Genomic DNA, 18,563 nt, shown 5'->3' on the forward strand with positions numbered 1-18,563 from the left:
TCACCGTGGCCGGTCGGGATTTATCGCTCGCTCGCTCGCTGCTGAAATGAGCCGATTGTTTTAACCTTCCAGAGAAATGCTCTTGAGAATTGATGGAAATCATTGAAAAACAAAAAGCTATTGTTTCAGAAGAGCTTCACCACCTTCCAGCAAGCACACAATAACTTCATAATGTCTGCATGGACCTAGACAGAAACACACACACACCAATAATGACATAAGCAGCTGACTACTTTTAGTCATTTAAAACATGCTGTAAGTTTGCTCTACAGACCTAAAGTCTTTTCCATATCCCAAATATTAATGTAAATACGGACACTGGGTATGGAAATTAAATACTAGGTAGTGAATTAGTTAAGTAACGGCACTTAACTATCCACAGTATTTTCATGTCTGTTGTTTGGCATTATAATGCCCAGCAAGCAATAGGCATCATTTCACTGCTAGGTTAAAGGGATAGTTCACCCTAAATGAAAATAAGTCCATGATTTACTCTCAAGCCATCCAAGATGTCTTTTTTCATGCAATCAGCATGAAATGCAATCAGTTATATTAGAAAATGTCCTGTAATGCAATAAATGGTGCTCCAGGTGGTTAACTCTTTCCCCGCCATTGACGAGTTATCTCGTCAATTAAGAGAAAACATTTGCATTTAAAACTGTGTTCCTGATGAGGTTTTATGTTAATCTGTAATACCGAAAAAACTGAAGCAAAAAAATGATTTACTAATTATAAAGTCTATGTTTTAATAATCATTCTGAATCTGATCTCTACCAAAATTCCTTCACAAAAATGCAATTATTTCGGCTTATTGCAAAAAAAAAATTTTTGCTGAAAAATACCCATATTAAAGAGTTTATAAGCAGAAATATACTATTTAAGTACATTAACATACTTTTACTCAAGTAAAAGTACACAATTTAAATGTAATTAGGTATTAAATAAATTTTAATATGCAATATTAAAGAATACACAGTATGATTATATGCAGTAGAATGTAGTGAAGTAAAAATTTTCCCAATACAAACATCCTAATAAACCACAAATGCTTGGAAAATGTAACTAATGTAACTAAGTATTGTCCACCTCTGCTATCAAGTCCAACAAATTCAATTTAAGCTGATAATAGTCAGTTTTACTAGCATTTGCGCCGCAGCCGCTATGAAAACCAGACATTTTGTTGAACGTTTGCCACTCGACGGGGCGAGTCATGTGGAAAATTGACGTCAATACATACCCTCTATTACCATGAAATAGTGTTTGTAATGCTACTTCTTCTGTGTCACAAAGGGAGTTTCTGCACGAGAGTGCCCCCTGGCTTTGGGATGTGTCGGGATTTCACCATAATTCATTAAAATTCATTCATTGAGAAAACGTGCATTTGCACAAGTAATCTTTACAGTCCTACTGTCCATGTCCAGAAAGGTAATAAAAAAATCATCAAAGTAGTCCATGTGACATCAGTGGGTCAGTTAGAATTTGTTGAAGCATCGAAAATACATTTTGGTGCAAAAATAACAAAAATTAAGACTTTATTCGGCATTGTCTTCTCTTCCGTGTTTGTTGTGAAGTCACGTGACTGCAGTGACGCAGATGACGTACGACACGGCTGACGTGTTATCTGGTGCGCCCCAGCTGTTTGTTTTTTTGTGCGCACGAGCTTCGTTTACAGTCTGAGGGAGACGCACGCTGTAAGTTTGAAAAAACAACAACTTTGTAAACATTTCTGAGGATAACACGTCATCCGCGTCACTGCAGTCACGTGACTTTAATCTGGTGCACGCCGTCTACAACAGAACCGGAAGAGAAGACAATGCTGAATAAAGTCGTTATTTTGGGACCAAAATGTATTTTCGATGCTTCAACACATTGTAACTGACCCACTAATGTCACATAGACTACTTTGATGATGTTTATATTACCTTTCTGGACATGGTATAGTAAACCGTACATAGATTTTCAATGCAGGCTCAACAAGCTCATCTTAAACTGTGTTTTCAAAGATGAACGGAGGTCTTACGGGTTTGGAACGACATGAGAGTCATTAATGACATTATTTATATTTCTAACCTTGTAGCCCCTTATGGAACGGCTGAAATTCCACAAGGGGGCGTATTTGAAGAGTTTGGTTCCAAAACGCAATAAATCCATTTTGACAAATTTTGGTAAAAACGTGTTTTCTATACCAAGAAAGTGACAAGATGAAAACAACTATTTTCTGTTACAAACTTTCACATAGCATCTTTAGGTTATAAAAACATAAAAAATTCAAATCCATAAGTTGATTTTCAAAGATTTATTATAAAAACTGATTATTTTTTCCACAAAATGCAATAAATCCATGACAAGTTTTTATTCAAAATGCTATAAATCTATTGAATCAATAGCCTATATAAATGTGCATTCATCTTTGCCATGTTATATTCATTTAGTTGACTAGTTGTACACACTAATTAAAAATATAAACATTAATGTCATTAATCAAAACACTTAAAATATTAAGATCACTGTCATTGCGGTTACGTCGTCGCTTAACGTCTTTCACAGAGATCAGCTGTAAAATGTTTTTGGTCCTGCTCGATTTTCGTTGACTTTGAGTAAAATTATGTAAAGTTTTTCATAAGATCCTCTGATGTCAATGTGTTAGCATGAGAAGCTTGATGCTGTCGGGAGAACAAGCACCCGTCTCCTGAGTGCCTCTCAGGGAAATTATTAGATGCTGATGGCTTACTTTTCTTTCCCATCACAGAAAACCATCACAGGTTTAGCGATGCAATTAAAGTATTATTTTGTTTTGTTTGTTGATCACGAAGTACAAAGTAGATGAGGAAAACTAGGACTCCGTGTGCTCAGCGCGTCCGCCATTGTTTGTTTGCGTTGCGTGACTGGTGGGCTGTAATATCGGAAGTGGATTTATTGCGTTCTGTAAAAAAGGAGGAGTGGCGTTTATCGCATTTTGGGAAAAAAGGGAGAAAAGATGACAGAATAACACGGCGGATATTGGATTTTGCGTAAAATTAAGAATTTACTTTTAACTACTGACCTGATATAATACTGATTTTGGCAGTAACTCATTTTTTTCAAAAATGGCGTTTATCGCGTTTTGGAACCAAACTCTTCATTTGTTCCTTAGACATTGCACAATAAACGTGACATCCAATATATTCATTATAAACCGTGAATGAAAAGTAAGATTTGAACGAATGTCTGTTAGTGAACTAATTGTGTACACTATTTATATCGTAATATTGTCAGAAACGTCAAGATTGTGAGATAAACAAATCGTTTTGTATTAAAAGGCTTAGATATTCCATTTCCTTGGACTTTTGGGGATTTATGAACAATCTGTTTTGGACAATTTCACCGAAGCGGATAAAGGGAAGATTTTGAAGGTAAGGAAATATCCTAAATCGGCGCCGCCCGGTTCAGGTAACTAACAACTAGATTACAGTTTTATAACTGCTAAAAATCATATTATGCTTTGTGTGCACTGTTAAACCTTACCAGGCTTTTTAGAAGTAAATTACTGGCAACACTGTTGCCAGCTAGTTACTGTACAGCATGTGTTACGGTGACTTACTGGCAACAATGTTGCCAGTATAGTACTGTGTCTATGACAATAGTAATTTACTGTCTCTGTACCATTACGGTGTCTTACTGGCAACAGTGTTGCCAGTTTTATACTGTAGGTTAGTAATTACAGTTAATAACTGGCAGCAGTGATTTCAGTTAATTACTGTACAGTACCACATGCTTCAGGTATAATACTGTATAGTATATAAAATGCCGTACTCATTGTGGTACTCTAAAACTTTTGAAAGATTCTTTTTTTATGTTACTTTATTAAAAAGGGAGAAATAACCCCAAAATATTTAGACAAATACACATTATTACTGTGGCAATAGATGTCAGGATCAGAGGACGGATGAACCCAATCGCAGACGAAGTAGGGGAAAACAGAAAACACTTTATTTACTAACATATAACAAAACCCACGAGGGTGTACATGACATGAAACACTGTAAGCAGATAGATAATACTAAACTTGAAAAGATAACTCGGCTAGATAACCACATGAACACGAGAACAAAACAAAACGAACCTGCACAGAACTAAGGACACAATGACATTATATAGAAAAAAACAAACAAGATAACGAGGGGGAACAGGTGATGGGAGAAAACCAATGATTATTACTAATAAGCAGGAAGACGAGGGGGCGGGGACAAGAGACAAGACAGCAAAGGCACATGACCCAATAAACAAGGCATGAACCTTCACATAGAGCATGGGACTGCCAGTCTGCCAGAACGCCAAACTGCCATCATAACTAGATATAAATACAAAACAAGACTCCTTGGCAGGATCCTGACAATAGATAAATGCACAGCACAAGGAATCACAAAATTAAACTAAACAGAACAAATTTTCTGTAGAATTGGCAAAATAAGATAAGATAACAAAAAGCAACAATATAAACAAAGAACACTGCCACTGCATGACAGTTAAACCAAAACTAACAAAATCATACTCCAAAACAATGCAATCAAATAACATTCAGGTTATTTATTGGTAGTGCGACACATAGCAAAAAAACCACATATGGCAAATTGTGTGGTTTACTTTCAGTGTAATAGACAAATTCTTTTAAGACACTTAACAAAATCATGTCAAATCCCACCCTAAAAAAAAAGATCTCCGTTGTCACCGTTGACCCTCAGGTTATTCCAAACCTGCAGTTATTCAACATAATTTAAATGACCTTCTTATATTCTTACAATTCAAGCATTAACAAAAATGCTTCATATAACACGAAGTAGAAACCAGAAATTAAGCTCTGTTTTTTGCACAGGCCTACTAAAGGGTTAATGGTGCCACATGGTGATCAACAGTAAAAATTACAAATTTTACCTTTTTGCAAAAATGGCTTTGCATCCATCAAAAATGGCTTTGCAACCAAATGATGTAAACAACACTGGTCCAGAAACACCTCCTGTTACAGTTTGTGACAGGTATTTTTTTATTTCACATATTATTATCTTTAAGATGTTTGTTTAACTTCAGTTAATTCAGGTTTATATGTTCTGTTGGTTTATTTTATCCCAACGTTTATCAAATGTTAAAAAACGGAACCAGGAAGTGCTTCTGGACCAGTGTTGTTTACATCTTTTGAAATGGTCTATAATGGAAGTCAATGGGGCAAAAATGACCACAAACCATAAATGAGGAAGAAAAAAAATTAAATCTGATGCTGCACAAAAACTAAAAATTCATCAAAGCCAATGTTTATTCTAATCGTTGAAATGCCCAAGACTGTGAAAAGGTTTTTTTTTAAATCCAGTCCAAAATCACTTTTTATATTGAAAATAAGTCATTTTGTGTTTTTTCCCAAATACTTATTTGGGAAGTTCACTTATAAACTTTTTAAAGAGTTACAATCATGGAATTTTTGTAAATATTTGGTAATTTTGATCAGTATTCTGATACATTTTTACAACAGTTTCATTTAGTGGCATTTTTTTGCCCATGAACCACATGAAAGGGCAGTGAATTTGAACAATGCACAAGGGTTAACATTGATAGGAGATGCTAAAAACTAGCTAATCAGGAAGCTATTTGGAACCTTAACTTTATGTGTTTTAAAGACACTCACAAATATTTTAACAGTTTACTTACTCATTTTCAGCTTTTAAACATACAAATCCACTATTATATTGTTCAACACAGCACGAGTAAACAAACAAACAAACAAGGTTATCAAGGCAAATTGTTGACACCTGCACCTGTGTATGTGTGTATGTGTGTGTGCCAGTAATTTACCAGATAATATTACAGTTATTTTCCTTAATTGGTGCAAAGAGTAATTTACTGTAGTTTATTATTAGTGCAGCATAACTCCACCTCATATCACAGTAAAATACCTTTCACCGATGTTAAAGCTAAATACTTCCAATTTTACAGTTATTTACTCAGAAATCTACAGCAAGGGTTAACAGTGTGTGCGCTTAATGGAATCCCGAAAGTCTAAGCTTTAAAACGATGTGCTGCACGACCGTATATTTTGAAGATTTAATGCTTCAATGTTACAATGACGTAATGCAGCCTCACTCTTATCAGGTTAAGAGTGAGTAAATCATGGGGTTATTTTCATCTTTGGGTAAACTATCCCTTTAACTATAAACCTGATAACCCCCTTCTAGCCAAAATAAACTTGAATTTGGTTATATGTAGTTTTGCCTAAAATAAATTGTGAGATATTCCATCATGTAGGCAAAGTCAACAGTGAGTGCAAAGTATTTGCTTTTATTTGCTGATTTACTTTTATTTTATTTATTTTTGGGCTATGGTTAGACATCTATTTCATTTTCACTGACAGCCCAAATTTTGTCGTGCTTAGCTTTGACATCTTGATTGTGTTTGGACGTCTATTAAACGTCTTTTAAATGCAAAATTGCTTTCTGGTACTTGGCTTTTTGATATGATGTCTGATCAGACTTTGACATCGCTCATAATTATTAGCTTCCTGTAAAAATCTGATCATAGAAGGAAACGTGTTTAAGAATACTGTTTTTTTCATAACTCTAGAAATCTGAGCAGATGTAAAGTGACCTCCTGAATCTTGCATTGATGTGTTTGTTGTAATGATCTTTTTTATAAACAGGGTTTGATTGTCTTTGTTCAGCTGTGATCCAGATCCACACAAACTCTTGCCAACTCTTCTTTTAAAATGCATATCACTGTTGCAACACAAAGAGTTCATAGCACTGCAAAGTCAAAGGGCTTTTGCTTGAATTTCTTGCGCACATCATAATGAAAACTTCACCCTTCACCCATCTTATTTCTTCCTGCTCTTCGCTATTCACTTTTAAACCGAGGGGAAGTTTGGGAGTTAACTTGTCAGTGGAAATGAAGTGGAACAGATGAGCTGATGGTTTTACTGAGATGTCTCAGCTGTGCTTTACATGCACGATGCTTAAAAGTCAAGTTCCTCCCCGTTACTGGCTGACATCCCCGTCTGGCACAGATGAACATCAGCTCCACGCTGAGATCTCGCATCCCTAAAGACCTGCCAGCGTTTATCAGCATTAATTGCTCAGTTTGTCTCTTTGTGAAACGCTGAAGCTGACATATAACCAAACTCTTCCTGTTTAGTTCTGCGAGTTTCAAACACATTTCTGGTTTTCTTGGGTTACATGCATTGAATTGCAGCTTTGGAGATGCTTTGGTCTGTTAGAAACACAATACTGCTGAAAGACGGATATGTTTTTGTTTTTGGCCAAGTTTATCGAGAACAAAAAGTGTCTTCACCAAAAACAGATTCACGCTTTCACGTTTAAAGACCAGAGTTGCTGCGGGGGGTTTGATGCTGTGTATTTCATCCCTAAAGGCCAGCACTGTTTCTAAAGGTCTTTTCCACTGCATTCAAATGGCGGTCAGATTTCGCTCGATTAGGTTTGTGATTTAGGGGGCGTTTACACAACACAATTTTCAGCCAAAACAGGACTTTTTTATAGGTTTTGGCTGATTGTTTATAACACTGCAAAAAAATTATTTAGTATTTTTGTCTTGTTTTCAGTAAAAATATCTAAAAATTCTTAAATTAAGATCTGAAAACGACCAGAGAAAATAAGTCTAGTTTTTAGACCAAAAATATCCAATTTAAGTGATTTTGTGCATAAAACAAGCAAAAAAAATCAGCTAATGGAGTAAGCTAATTCTTTTTGAATTTTTCTTGAATTTAGTGTTTAAAAAAAAAACAAGATTTTTTTACTTGACCCATTGGCAGATTTTTGTTGTTTGTTTTATGCACAAAATCACTTAAATTGGATATTTTTGACTTATTTTCTTGGGTCGTTATGCTCATCAAGAAAAAGCACCTTAATGTAAGAATTTTTTGAGATTTTTACTAAAAACGAGAAAAAAGTACTAAGAAATGTTTTTCTTGAAAATATTTTTTTGCAGTGCAGGACCTGAAAACGCTTACTTTTGAAGATGGGTTTAAGTTTATTAATGCTTTTTGGACAAAGTTTAAAAATGTTGTTGCTTTAATGTCCTGGGTCACTTTTAGTAATAAACCTACCTCATCATCTGTCTAAACAAAATTACACAATTGCGTCTTGATTTTTGGATTTATCGTTTTGTAGAATGTGCATGTAGTGTTTCTTTACAAGATAACATTGCCATCTACTGGCCTGGTCCGCATACAGCATATTTAGTTATTTTTGTGGATCTGTCTAAACGTGGATCAACTAGTGCTGGGACGATTAAAAAAACTTCCTAAGTTAAAAACGAATTTGTGCTTAAGCTGTGTGACTAAAACAGACACGCACTTCAGTTGTAAAAGCCGTTAAAAATGCAATTAATTGCGTTTACATGGACGCATACTAAAAACGGCTTACAATTTAATACGATTACTGCGATTATGAGCTTAATCGCATTATTTTTAACGAAGTATTGTGTTTACATGAGGTATTACCAAATTCCCATTATAACCGCATTATGAGGGTGCATGTAAACGTGGTCACTGAATAATGGTGAAATGCCGCTACATCTAAAAGCCAGAGGGTGCTGTTGTGCAAAAACTTAATATGAAGAAGAAGTATAATTTTTTTGATATAAGCATATTTATATCACTGTTCTTAAATTCTTTATTATTTTCATAATAATAAAGAATATTTATAATGATTACGTTTGACGAGTGTTGCTTTGTTAAATGCATGTTATAAACGACTCAGTGAATTTAGATCGATAAGGATCAAAGAGCCGTAATACATGAAAGAGTTGTGCATAATATCGCCTTTGCCAATCAAAAATGATGCAGACAGGGATTTTTTTTTTGTTTTTTTTTTTCAGCGCATTTATTCATCCCAGCCCTATTGATATGTTGTCATATGTCGTAATTTTCCCAAAAGGACAACTTTTTTCATTATTTATTACATTGTTGTTCAGTTAACATTGCCTAAAGCTGTGTGCACACCGGCAGCAATGGCGGAGCGACACAATCTCATTTATTTCAATGGAAACTTCTGCGACACAAGTGACCATTGGCGAGTTGAGAGCAGTTCAACTTTTTGCAAATGATGAGCGACTTCCGGGAGTGACAACCAATGAGAGTGAAGCAGTGGAGTTCTGGACGCTATCTATCTTTCATCATTTACTAAGAGGGCTGTTGTTAATATGACAACCAGAATTAGGACAACCTAATAATGATCTCATTGAAAGACACTAGCGGCACTCAGCAACGAAGTCGCTGGGGGTGTACACGCACAGTTAGGAGGCATGCACACCAAATGCGTTTACGCCGGCATATGTTTTCAATTGTTTCCAATGGAAGCGCCAGCAGCTGGTGGGATTTGTCTGCAATGAGCGCTAAGAGTTGAAATTTTTTTAACTTTGGGTAAAATTCTCAGCTTGTCAATGTCACTTCTCACTTAGCCCTACAATCACAGTGGATTAGGGTTGGGGCAAATATCACAACAACCAACCGGCGCGTCGTTCACCGACTAATACACACAGCAGAAGTAATCACAGCAACCAAAGTACTCAGCTGAAAAAACTGGTAAGCGCCTACAGTCAGCATCCGTCTGGCATTTTCAGCCGTGTTTAAATGCTTTGGTGTACACGGCCCTTTACTTTGTTGTGACTGAGATGACTAAGACTAATGACTTTACACAGGAATGCAATCACTTCTAGCTGTGCACATGTACATTGTGTCCTCAGCATTACTACAGTTCAATCTGAACAGCGGTGATCTTTCAACACAAAGAGACCCCGGGTAATATTTAGAGACCCCCTGATGCTCCCATGTTGTATGAGTCAGTTAAATCAGATTAAATTGAAAAAGAGATATTTTAAAGTTAAACCACATGTTTCGCAGAGTCTTTTCTTAATTCAATTGCTTTAGGAGTTGGCAGCAGTGCATGATGAGTTTGCATGACTTTACAAATAATCACTTTGAAGGTCAACAGCCAATTAACAGCTTATAAAACTATTCCATCACTTCTAATTTAATTACAAAAACCCAATATGCTCCAGGAAAGTGTTTCCATTCTATATGTCTGGGTTATATAAGTGAACGCAGATGACGTGCGTTGAGGTTGCAGGTTCACACAGACCCGTCATACGGCACCTGTCATATTCCACGTCCACTTCCTGCTCTGTCCCGCCACCATCGGAGGAGACGTCTTACTGCGCGACAAACATCTGATCTGTGTGTCAGGTGTGAAGCTCTTTCTGACTCTCTCCATTCGGCCGTGAGGCCATCAAATCTGACGTGTCGTGGATGCTCCTCTGACGCAAACAAACCGTTGAGTTGTAGTGTCTGGTGTCAGGGAAACGCATAGCGACGCAAATGCTGCCTATAAATACAACTCTAAGTCCGGCTATTTTAAACCGGCACGGTGAAGCAAGCAGTTCAAGGCCACAACTATCACCTATGGAGAATTAGCACAGCTCCGATCGAGGGGGTTACAGCTGTAATGTTTAATGTGTTGACTTTTGTGATCTAGAACAGTTCTCCAGGTTGCCTTATACTTGGACGTTGCTATGGCATTCATGTGAGGTTGCTAAGATGTTCTGAGTAGTTGTTATGCGATTGTTAGGACAATAAGCTGTTGCTATGGTGCCGGGGGGTTGCTAAGGTGTTCTTAGTTGTTTTAAAGTACCATTAAGCGTTCTAGTTGTTTGCTATGCTAGGGTGTTTTGGATGAATGCTAGAGCAGTGCTAGGTGGTTGTTTGGGAGTTCTAAGTGCTTTAGCATGTTGCTATGCAGTTTTTAGAGTGCTTGGGGGATGCCAGGGGATAGCTGGTGTTGCTTTGATGATTTCTATGATGTTGGGTGGTTCCTAGAGTGATTTTAGCATGTAGCTATGCAATTGCCCGGGTGTTCTGGATTGTTGCTTTAGTGTTTTGGTTGACTTATAGAGCAGTGCTAGGTGATTTGTAAGGTTTGGGGTGATTGTTAGGGAGTTTTGAGTGATTTTAACATGTTGCTATGCAGTTCCCTACTGAAAAATCCAGCTAAGACCAGCATAAGCTGGTAAGCTGGTTTTAGTTGGTTTCCAGCTTGGTTTTAGATGGTTTTGCTGGTGTAGGAAGCTGGTTTTGCTGGTGTAGCAAGCTGGTCTAGCTGTGTTTTGGTCATGTTTTAAGCTGGTCTAGCTGGACTTAGCTGGTCAGGCTGGAAGACCAGCTGGCCCACCAGCATGACCAGCTTTGTCAGGTTGGGAGGACCAGCGCAAACCACCTTAAACCAGCTAAAACCAGCTACCAGCTTATGCTGGTCTTAGCTGGATTTTTCAGTAGGGTTTTGGAGTGTTTGGGGGTTGCTATGGCATTTTTAATTGTTTGCTATGGTGTTGGGTAGTTTCTAAGGTGTTTTCAGTGTTTTTGGCACGTTGCTATGCAGCTGCCAGGGTGTTCTAGATGGTTGCTAGGTTGTTTTGTTTGATTGTTAGAACAGTGCTAAGAGATTGTTAAGATTAGGAGTGGTTGCTAAGGGGTTCTGTTTGTTTTTATCATGTTGCTATGCAATTGCCCGGGTTATCTGGGTGGTTGCTAAAGTGCTGAATGGTTGCTATGGTGTTCTTAATTGTTTTACTGTACCATCTTGCTATGCAATTGCCAGGGTTTTCTTGTTGGTTGCTAGGCTAGGGTGTTTTGGTTAAGTGCTAGAGCATGTCTAGGTGGTTGTTAGGGAGTACTGAGTGTTTTTAGCATGCTGCTATGCAGTTTTGAAGTGTTTGGGAGTTGCTAGGGCATCGCTAAGTGGTTTCTATGGTGTCTTTAGCATGTTACTGTCTAATTGCCAGGGTGTTCTGGATGGTTGCTAGTTTGTTTTGGTTGATTGCTAAGGCAGTGCTAGGTGATTAAGATTGTAAGATTGTGAGTGGTTGCTATGGTGTTCTATTTGTTTTAATCATGTTGTTGTGCAATTTCCAAAGTATTCTAGGAGGTTGCTAAGGCATTTCTAAGTGGTTGCTAAAGTGCTGAGTGGTTGCTATGGTTTTGAGTGGTTGCTATGGTGTTTGAGCATTTTTGTTGTGTTACTGTGCAGTTGCTAAGGTGCTCTGGGTGGTTTCTAGGGCATTGGTAAGGTGCTGAGTGGTTACTAGATGGTTTTATCATGTTGGTATACGATTGCCCGGGTGTTCTTGGAGGTTGATATGGTTGCTAATTTGTTGGGTGGTTGCTAAGGTGTTTTTAGTGTTCCTGTGTTACTGTTCAGTTGCTAAGGTGCTCTGGGTGGTTTCTAGGGCATTGGTAAGGTGCTGAGTGGTTGCTAGGGTGTTCTTAGTGGTTTTATCATGTTGCTATATGATTGGCACGGCGTTCTTGGAGGTTGATATGGTTGCTAATTTGTTGGGTGGTTGCTAGGTGGTTTTAGTGTTACTGTGTTCCTGTGCAGTTGACAAGGTGCTCTTGGTGGTTGTTAGGGCATTTGAAGGGTGCCAAGTGGTTGCTAGGGTGTTCTTAGTGGTTTTATCATGTTGGTGTAGGATTGGCAGGGTGTTCTTGGAGGTTTGATATGGTTGCTAATTTGTTGGGTGGTTGCTAGGGTGTTTTAGTGTTACTGTGTTCCTGTGCAGATGCCAAGGTGCTCTTAATGGTTGTTAGGGTTTTTTGAATGGTGCCAAGTGGTTGCTAGGGTGTTCTTAGTGGTTTTATCGTGTTGGTATAGGATTGGCAGGGTGTTCTTGGAGGTTGATATGGTTGCTTATTTGTTGGGTGGTTGCTAGGGTGTTTTTAGTGTTACTGTGTTCCTGTGCAGATGCCAAGGTGCTGTTGGTGGTTGTTAGGGCATTTGAAGGGTGCCAAGTGGTTGCTAGGGTGTTCTTAGTGGTTTTATCATGTTGGTATAGGATTGGCAGGATGTTCTTGGAGGTTGATATGGTTGCTAATTTGTTGGGTGGTTGCTAGGGTGTTTTTAGTGTTACTGTGTTCCTGTGCAGATGCAAAGGTGCTCTTGGTGGTTGTTAGGGCATTTGAAGGGTGCCAAGTGGTTGCTAGGGTGTTCTTAGTGGTTTTATCATGTTGGTATAGGATTGGCAGGATGTTCTTGGAGGTTGATATGGTTGCTAATTTGTTGGGTGGTTGCTAGGGTGTTTTTAGTGTTACTGTGTTCCTGTGCAGATGCCAATGTGCTCTTGGTGGTTGTTAGGGCATTTGAAGGGTGCCAAGTGGTTGCTAGGGTGTTCTTAGTGGTTTTATCATGTTGGTATAGGATTGGCAGGGTGTTCTTGGAGGTTGATATGGTTGCTAATTTGTTGGGTGGTTGCTAGGGTGTTTTTAGTGTTACTGTGTTCCTGTGCAGATGCAAAGGTGCTCTTGGTGGTTGTTAGGGCATTCGTAGGGTGCCAAGTGGTTGCTAGGGTGTTCTTAGTGGTTTTATCGTATTGGTATAGGATTGGCAGGGTGTTCTTGGAGGTTGATATGGTTGCTAATTTGTTGGGTGGTTGCTAGGGTGTTTTTAGTGTGTTACTGTGCAGTTGCCAAGGTGCTCTTGGTGGTTGTTAGGGCATTCGTAGGGTGCCAAGTGGTTGCTAGGATGTTCTTAGTGGTTGTATCATGTTGGTATAGGATTGGCAGGGTGTTCTTGGAGGTTGATATGGTTGCTAATTTGTTGGGTGGTTGCTAGGGTGTTTTAGTGTTACTGTGTTCATGTGCAGATGCCAAGGTGCCCTTGGTGGTTGTTAGGGCATTCGTAGGGTGCCAAGTGGTTGCTAGGGTGTTCTTGGTGGTTTTATCATGTTGGTATAGGATTGGCAGGGTGTTCTTGGAGGTTGATATGGTTGCTAATTGGTTGGGTATTGCTAGAGTGTTTTAGTGTTACTGTGTTCCTGTGCAGATGCCAAGGTGCTCTTGGTGGTTGTTAGGGCATTTGAAGGGTGCCAAGTGGTTGCTAAGGTGTTCTTAGTGGTTTTATCATATTGGTATAGGATTGGCAGGGTGTTCTTGGAGGTTGATATGGTTCCTTTGTTGGGTGGTTGCTAGGGTGTTTTAGTGTTACTGTGTTCCTGTGCAGTTGCCAAGGTGCTCTTGGTGGTTGTTAGGGCATTCGAAGGGTGCCAAGTGGGCGTTAGGATGTTCTTAGTGGTTTTATCATGTTGGTATAGGATTGGCAGGGTTTTCTTGGAGGTTGATATGGTTGCTAATTTGTTGGGTGGTTGCTAGGGTGTTTTTAGTGTTACTGTGTTCCTGTGCAGATGCCAAGGTGCTCTTGGTGGTTGTTAGGGCATTTGAAGGGTGCCAGGTGGTTGCTAGGGTGTTCTTAGTGGTTTTATCATGTTGGTGTAGGATTGGCAGGGTGTTCTTGGAGGTTGATATGGTTGCTAATTTGTTGGGTGGTTGCTAGGGTGTTTTTAGTGTTACTGTGTTCCTGTGCTGATGCCAAGGTGCTCTTGGTGGTTGTTAGGGCATTCGTAGGGTGCCAAGTGGTTGCTAGGGTGTTCTTAGTGGTTTTATCATGTTGCTTTGCAATTGCCAGGGTATACTGATTGACGGGGCTAGATGGTTGCTAGGGTTTTATGTGGTTGCTATGCTGTTCTTGGTATTTTAGCATGTTGCTATGTGGTTGCTAGGGTGTTCTGAGTAGTTTTTCTATAATAAATAGATATTTTGATCTCTAAATACTGCTCTGGTTTTTAATGTAAGTAATATGTTTTAAGCAACACCAGATGAAATAAATAAATCCTACTTCATCAAAAAAAAAAAAAATTATAAGTAATGTGTTTGTAGAAATCACCTACTCTAAATTTCACAGTATTGAGGCTTGCTTTAAGACCCATTCATTTCTCTTTTATGTAAAGAAAATGCAACCATAGAAATTCCCTTGGCTTTTAATAAAATGTTGAACTCATTTAAACGAAATCTAGGGCAGATCTGCACTTCAAACCACACGTGCCGTACAGTCCAAACTCATCTAGGGACTCTGCGTTCGCATGCACACAAGTGCAGACACGGCGCCACACAACGTACTGTGAACGAAAATCAACATTTCCTTCCATTCATTACTGAATGGTTTTAATCACAGCAACTCACATGAGAGAGTTCCTTACGTACCCAACCCAACCTTCACTTCAAACACACACAGCATGAGTGACTGGAGAAATAATCAAAACCAGTCTGCTTTAACCAATGACAGACCTGAAAACCCGTGATCTGATCAAACACAATCAAATGGTTTTATAACGAAGCTAAAACACAATGAATTCATTTTGATTCAATTCAATATTTCATACGCATGTATTTATTTATTTCCTAAATAACCCGATATTTTCTTTGCTAAGATAGGGATTATTGAAAAATAAACCTCAGCAGGGTGGTACTATACAAGACTATCAGGTATCTTTTCATTATTCAGCCTAAAGTTTTCAAAACCTTCCAAGAAATGTCACGACATAAAGCATTCATCATTTCACATGAGTTTTTTAAAAATGTTTTGTTCAGCAGCTTATGGATAACATTGTCACAAACAGAACTATAAGACGATTACATCATCATAAATCTGCATTAAGACATTTATTTTACCTTCTAAGCAGCTACAAACATCAACAATTCATTACTGTTTGCATTTCATTCAAATGCTTGAGTTGAAAGTGCTTGAATACACAACCATCAGTTTTATACTCTCATGTATGTGATGAATAATTAATATAAACCACGACTCAAATAAGAGCGTGTCGTATGTCTGTCCTCTTAATCCAAGTACAGTATAACAAATATAAATCAATAAATGTATCTGGTTTTCCAGCCATGTGGTGTCTATATATCATAATACAAGTAATATAAGTACCGTGCAGTTATACGTATATCATTTACTGACATATAAGTAGCTGAGTGTCAATGAGGAAAAATCCTTGTCCTTTATTTCCTCTTTTCCGCCCTTTTCCTTTATGTCTCGAACCGTCTTTCCATTAATCCTACGGGACAGGAAGCAGCCGTGGATTAATACAACACTTCCTGTCTTTGGGTGAGCACCCCGTGACCGCGGTCACTTGTCTTCATATTGATGCGCTCCTCTTGGCTCACATCCCAGAGACGGAGAAGAAAACAAAGAGAAAGAAAGATAGAAAGCGCTTACGAGCCACTTTAAAGTTTGCGGTCTGTCCATCACTAACTGTGAGTGTTTGCAGTAAAGGTCAACAAAAGTGTAGACGTTGTCCCAGCTGTGTCTCGACATCTGGACCCATGCAGCTGCATGAGATTTTCTGTTTGAAACGCTGTAGGATGACGCTTGAGTTATGCAAAACTCTTATTCTTCACTAACCAGATGCTATATTGTGCAAAAGTGCATTTCATTTCCATGCAACTTAGGATTGGTATAAATTGCGCCTTATTCACAGAAATCGCACGTTTGGGGATCAGCGATTGGCCTCGTCAAAATCGTATCTCTTCTTTCAAGCGAAGATGCTTCTCTGGTGCGCCATGAGAGCCGTTTGACTCTCTCTCCTCCTTTCTTTCTTCCTCTCCATCCGAACTTTCCAGCAAACGGCGCTCAGGGCGAGCAGCACCAGGCCGGCCGAGAGCAGCACCAGTCCGAAGTACGAGATGGTGGAGCCGTGAGAGTTGAAGCTGTAGGCGACGGCGGTCACAACGATCCCGGCGATCAGAACCACCACGCCGAACGGCACGGTGCAGCGGTAGCAGGACAGCTCGGCCCCGCCGGTGGCCGCCGTCAACTGAACCTCATTGACCAGAGGAACGGTGATCTCTGTTGCTGGTGGAGGTGGCCGAGGAGCTTCGTTGTTGTTGGTTTTATCGATCGAGATACGCTGTGGGCTTCCGGGGATCGTCATGATGTCTTTAACAGGCTCGCCGGGCATTGCAGGGTCAAGGGTCAGATTGTTTCGGGGCATCAGCCACAGCGTGGCTCGTTTCTCTACAGCATCTGCTTACAGACCCTCCACACCTAAAAATAAAGAAATGTATATGCATGAAAACTCATTAAAGTCATCTGCATTTTACAGACAGGGCAGGAGTTGTTTTGGTTTTTCAGATGGGAAGAGCCCCTTGATCTAGTTTATGAGACTGACCACCGCCTGAATGACGCAGAGAGAGCTGCCACATTCCCTGGAGAGCTCGGGATATGACATTACAAACCCCGGCACGAAACCCGAGCGCTATATAAATTAACAGTCGTTTCACAGGGGGCTTGTTCTTATGAGGACAACTGCCAAACGCCCGAGGCACTTCTCTCTGACCGCTAAACACTACATCTGCAAAGTTCAGCTCACTTTGTAACCCTCATGTTGAAATCATTTCTCTTTGAGGTCCCACGGCGCTCTATGACGTCAGTATAAAAGTAATATCTCATCATCAGTCATTTTATTGAAAAAAATTATGTTAAATATGTAAGTCTCATAAATGTATAAAATATCTGTATTTTATTAGTTATGTATGATGTGAGTGTTTAAATAAGACATTAGACATAAATTTGACACATTAATGCACTGGCGACAGATATAAATGTGAATATGTATTGTTTATATTAACTATGAATATATTAAACATGATACTCATATTAGGATATCAATACCCTGTTTTACAATTAATACATTTAATAAATATTATTTTTATGCATTTTTCTTTTAAACTTTTTATGTTTAAAAATACATGCAGTTTAATTCTATGCATAGAATCCTAAAAGTATTTTTTATATAACAACAAAAAAAAAACAAGTTGTATTTCACCAAATGCAGTGCCACTATAAAAATGTTATTTATTAGTATATCATGCGAAATATTATGAAACTAATCATGCATGATAAACATAAGAACACTGATGCGTAATGTGTAATTCATATAAAGATAAAGTGAGATGGTTTAAAGTCTTTTACCTCACATTTGTGCTTCATCTTCAACTCCAAGATCTTCTGTGTAAAACCAAAGACTTTAAGGTTTAGCAATGATCCAGAGTGAATAAGGTCTGCCAGTGACACATGGAGAGTCTCTCTCTCTCTCTATCGCTCGCTCACTCGCTCTCTCACTGAGCGTGTCTCATTCACTAAATGTGTGTGTCTGGGGGTGGAGTGAAATATAGATACAGGTTTCCCCAGTTCCCCACTCTCACATTTGTTCTAAAGTTAGTTTTGGAGTCGTATTTTAATATTTATTATATATTATTTTTTTATTTAATTTTATTATAATATATACACTTACTTTTCTATTTCTGATTTTGGTACAGTGTAAAAAATACTTTGTTGCCTTAAATTTTTTGTTGAATCAACTCGGATTTACAAGTCATTTCAACTTACTATTACTTATCTTGACTAGAGATGAGTTGTTATAACTACAGGTGAGTTGTTATAACTTATACAATTAAGTTGACTTTTCTCAACTATATTTTATACATTGTGACAACTCATCTCTGTTGACATGACTTGTAAATCTGAGTTGATTTAACAAAAAATTTTAAGGCAGCAAAGTATTTTTTACAGTGTACATTACTATCAAGATTTCTCAGAAATTGTATTTCACATATTTCTTGAAAGCAGTGTTTTGTGGGTTTTTAGCAGACATGTTTTTTTTTTCAAAATTTCAACATTCATTCAACATTGAATTTC

The 18,563-nt window shown here is 38.4% G+C and overlaps 1 protein-coding gene across 1 annotated transcript; it reads right to left on the minus strand.

Moving 5' to 3' along the window:
- Positions 1 to 15,407: 15,407 nt before the first annotated feature.
- On the minus strand, positions 15,408 to 17,993 carry LOC129436735 (transmembrane protein 100). Its single transcript, XM_055194974.2, has 2 exons — positions 17,838 to 17,993; positions 15,408 to 16,910 (listed from the first exon to the last, which is right to left on the minus strand). Exon 2 carries the CDS (start codon positions 16,855 to 16,857, stop codon positions 16,399 to 16,401), a length of 459 nt encoding a protein of 152 aa, XP_055050949.1. The 5' UTR covers positions 16,858 to 16,910; positions 17,838 to 17,993; the 3' UTR covers positions 15,408 to 16,398.
- Positions 17,994 to 18,563: the final 570 nt, after the last annotated feature.

The sequence above is a fragment of the Misgurnus anguillicaudatus genome, chromosome 19 (genome assembly GCF_027580225.2).
Source record: "Misgurnus anguillicaudatus chromosome 19, ASM2758022v2, whole genome shotgun sequence".
In the NCBI taxonomy this organism is placed as follows: Eukaryota; Metazoa; Chordata; class Actinopteri; order Cypriniformes; family Cobitidae; genus Misgurnus; species Misgurnus anguillicaudatus.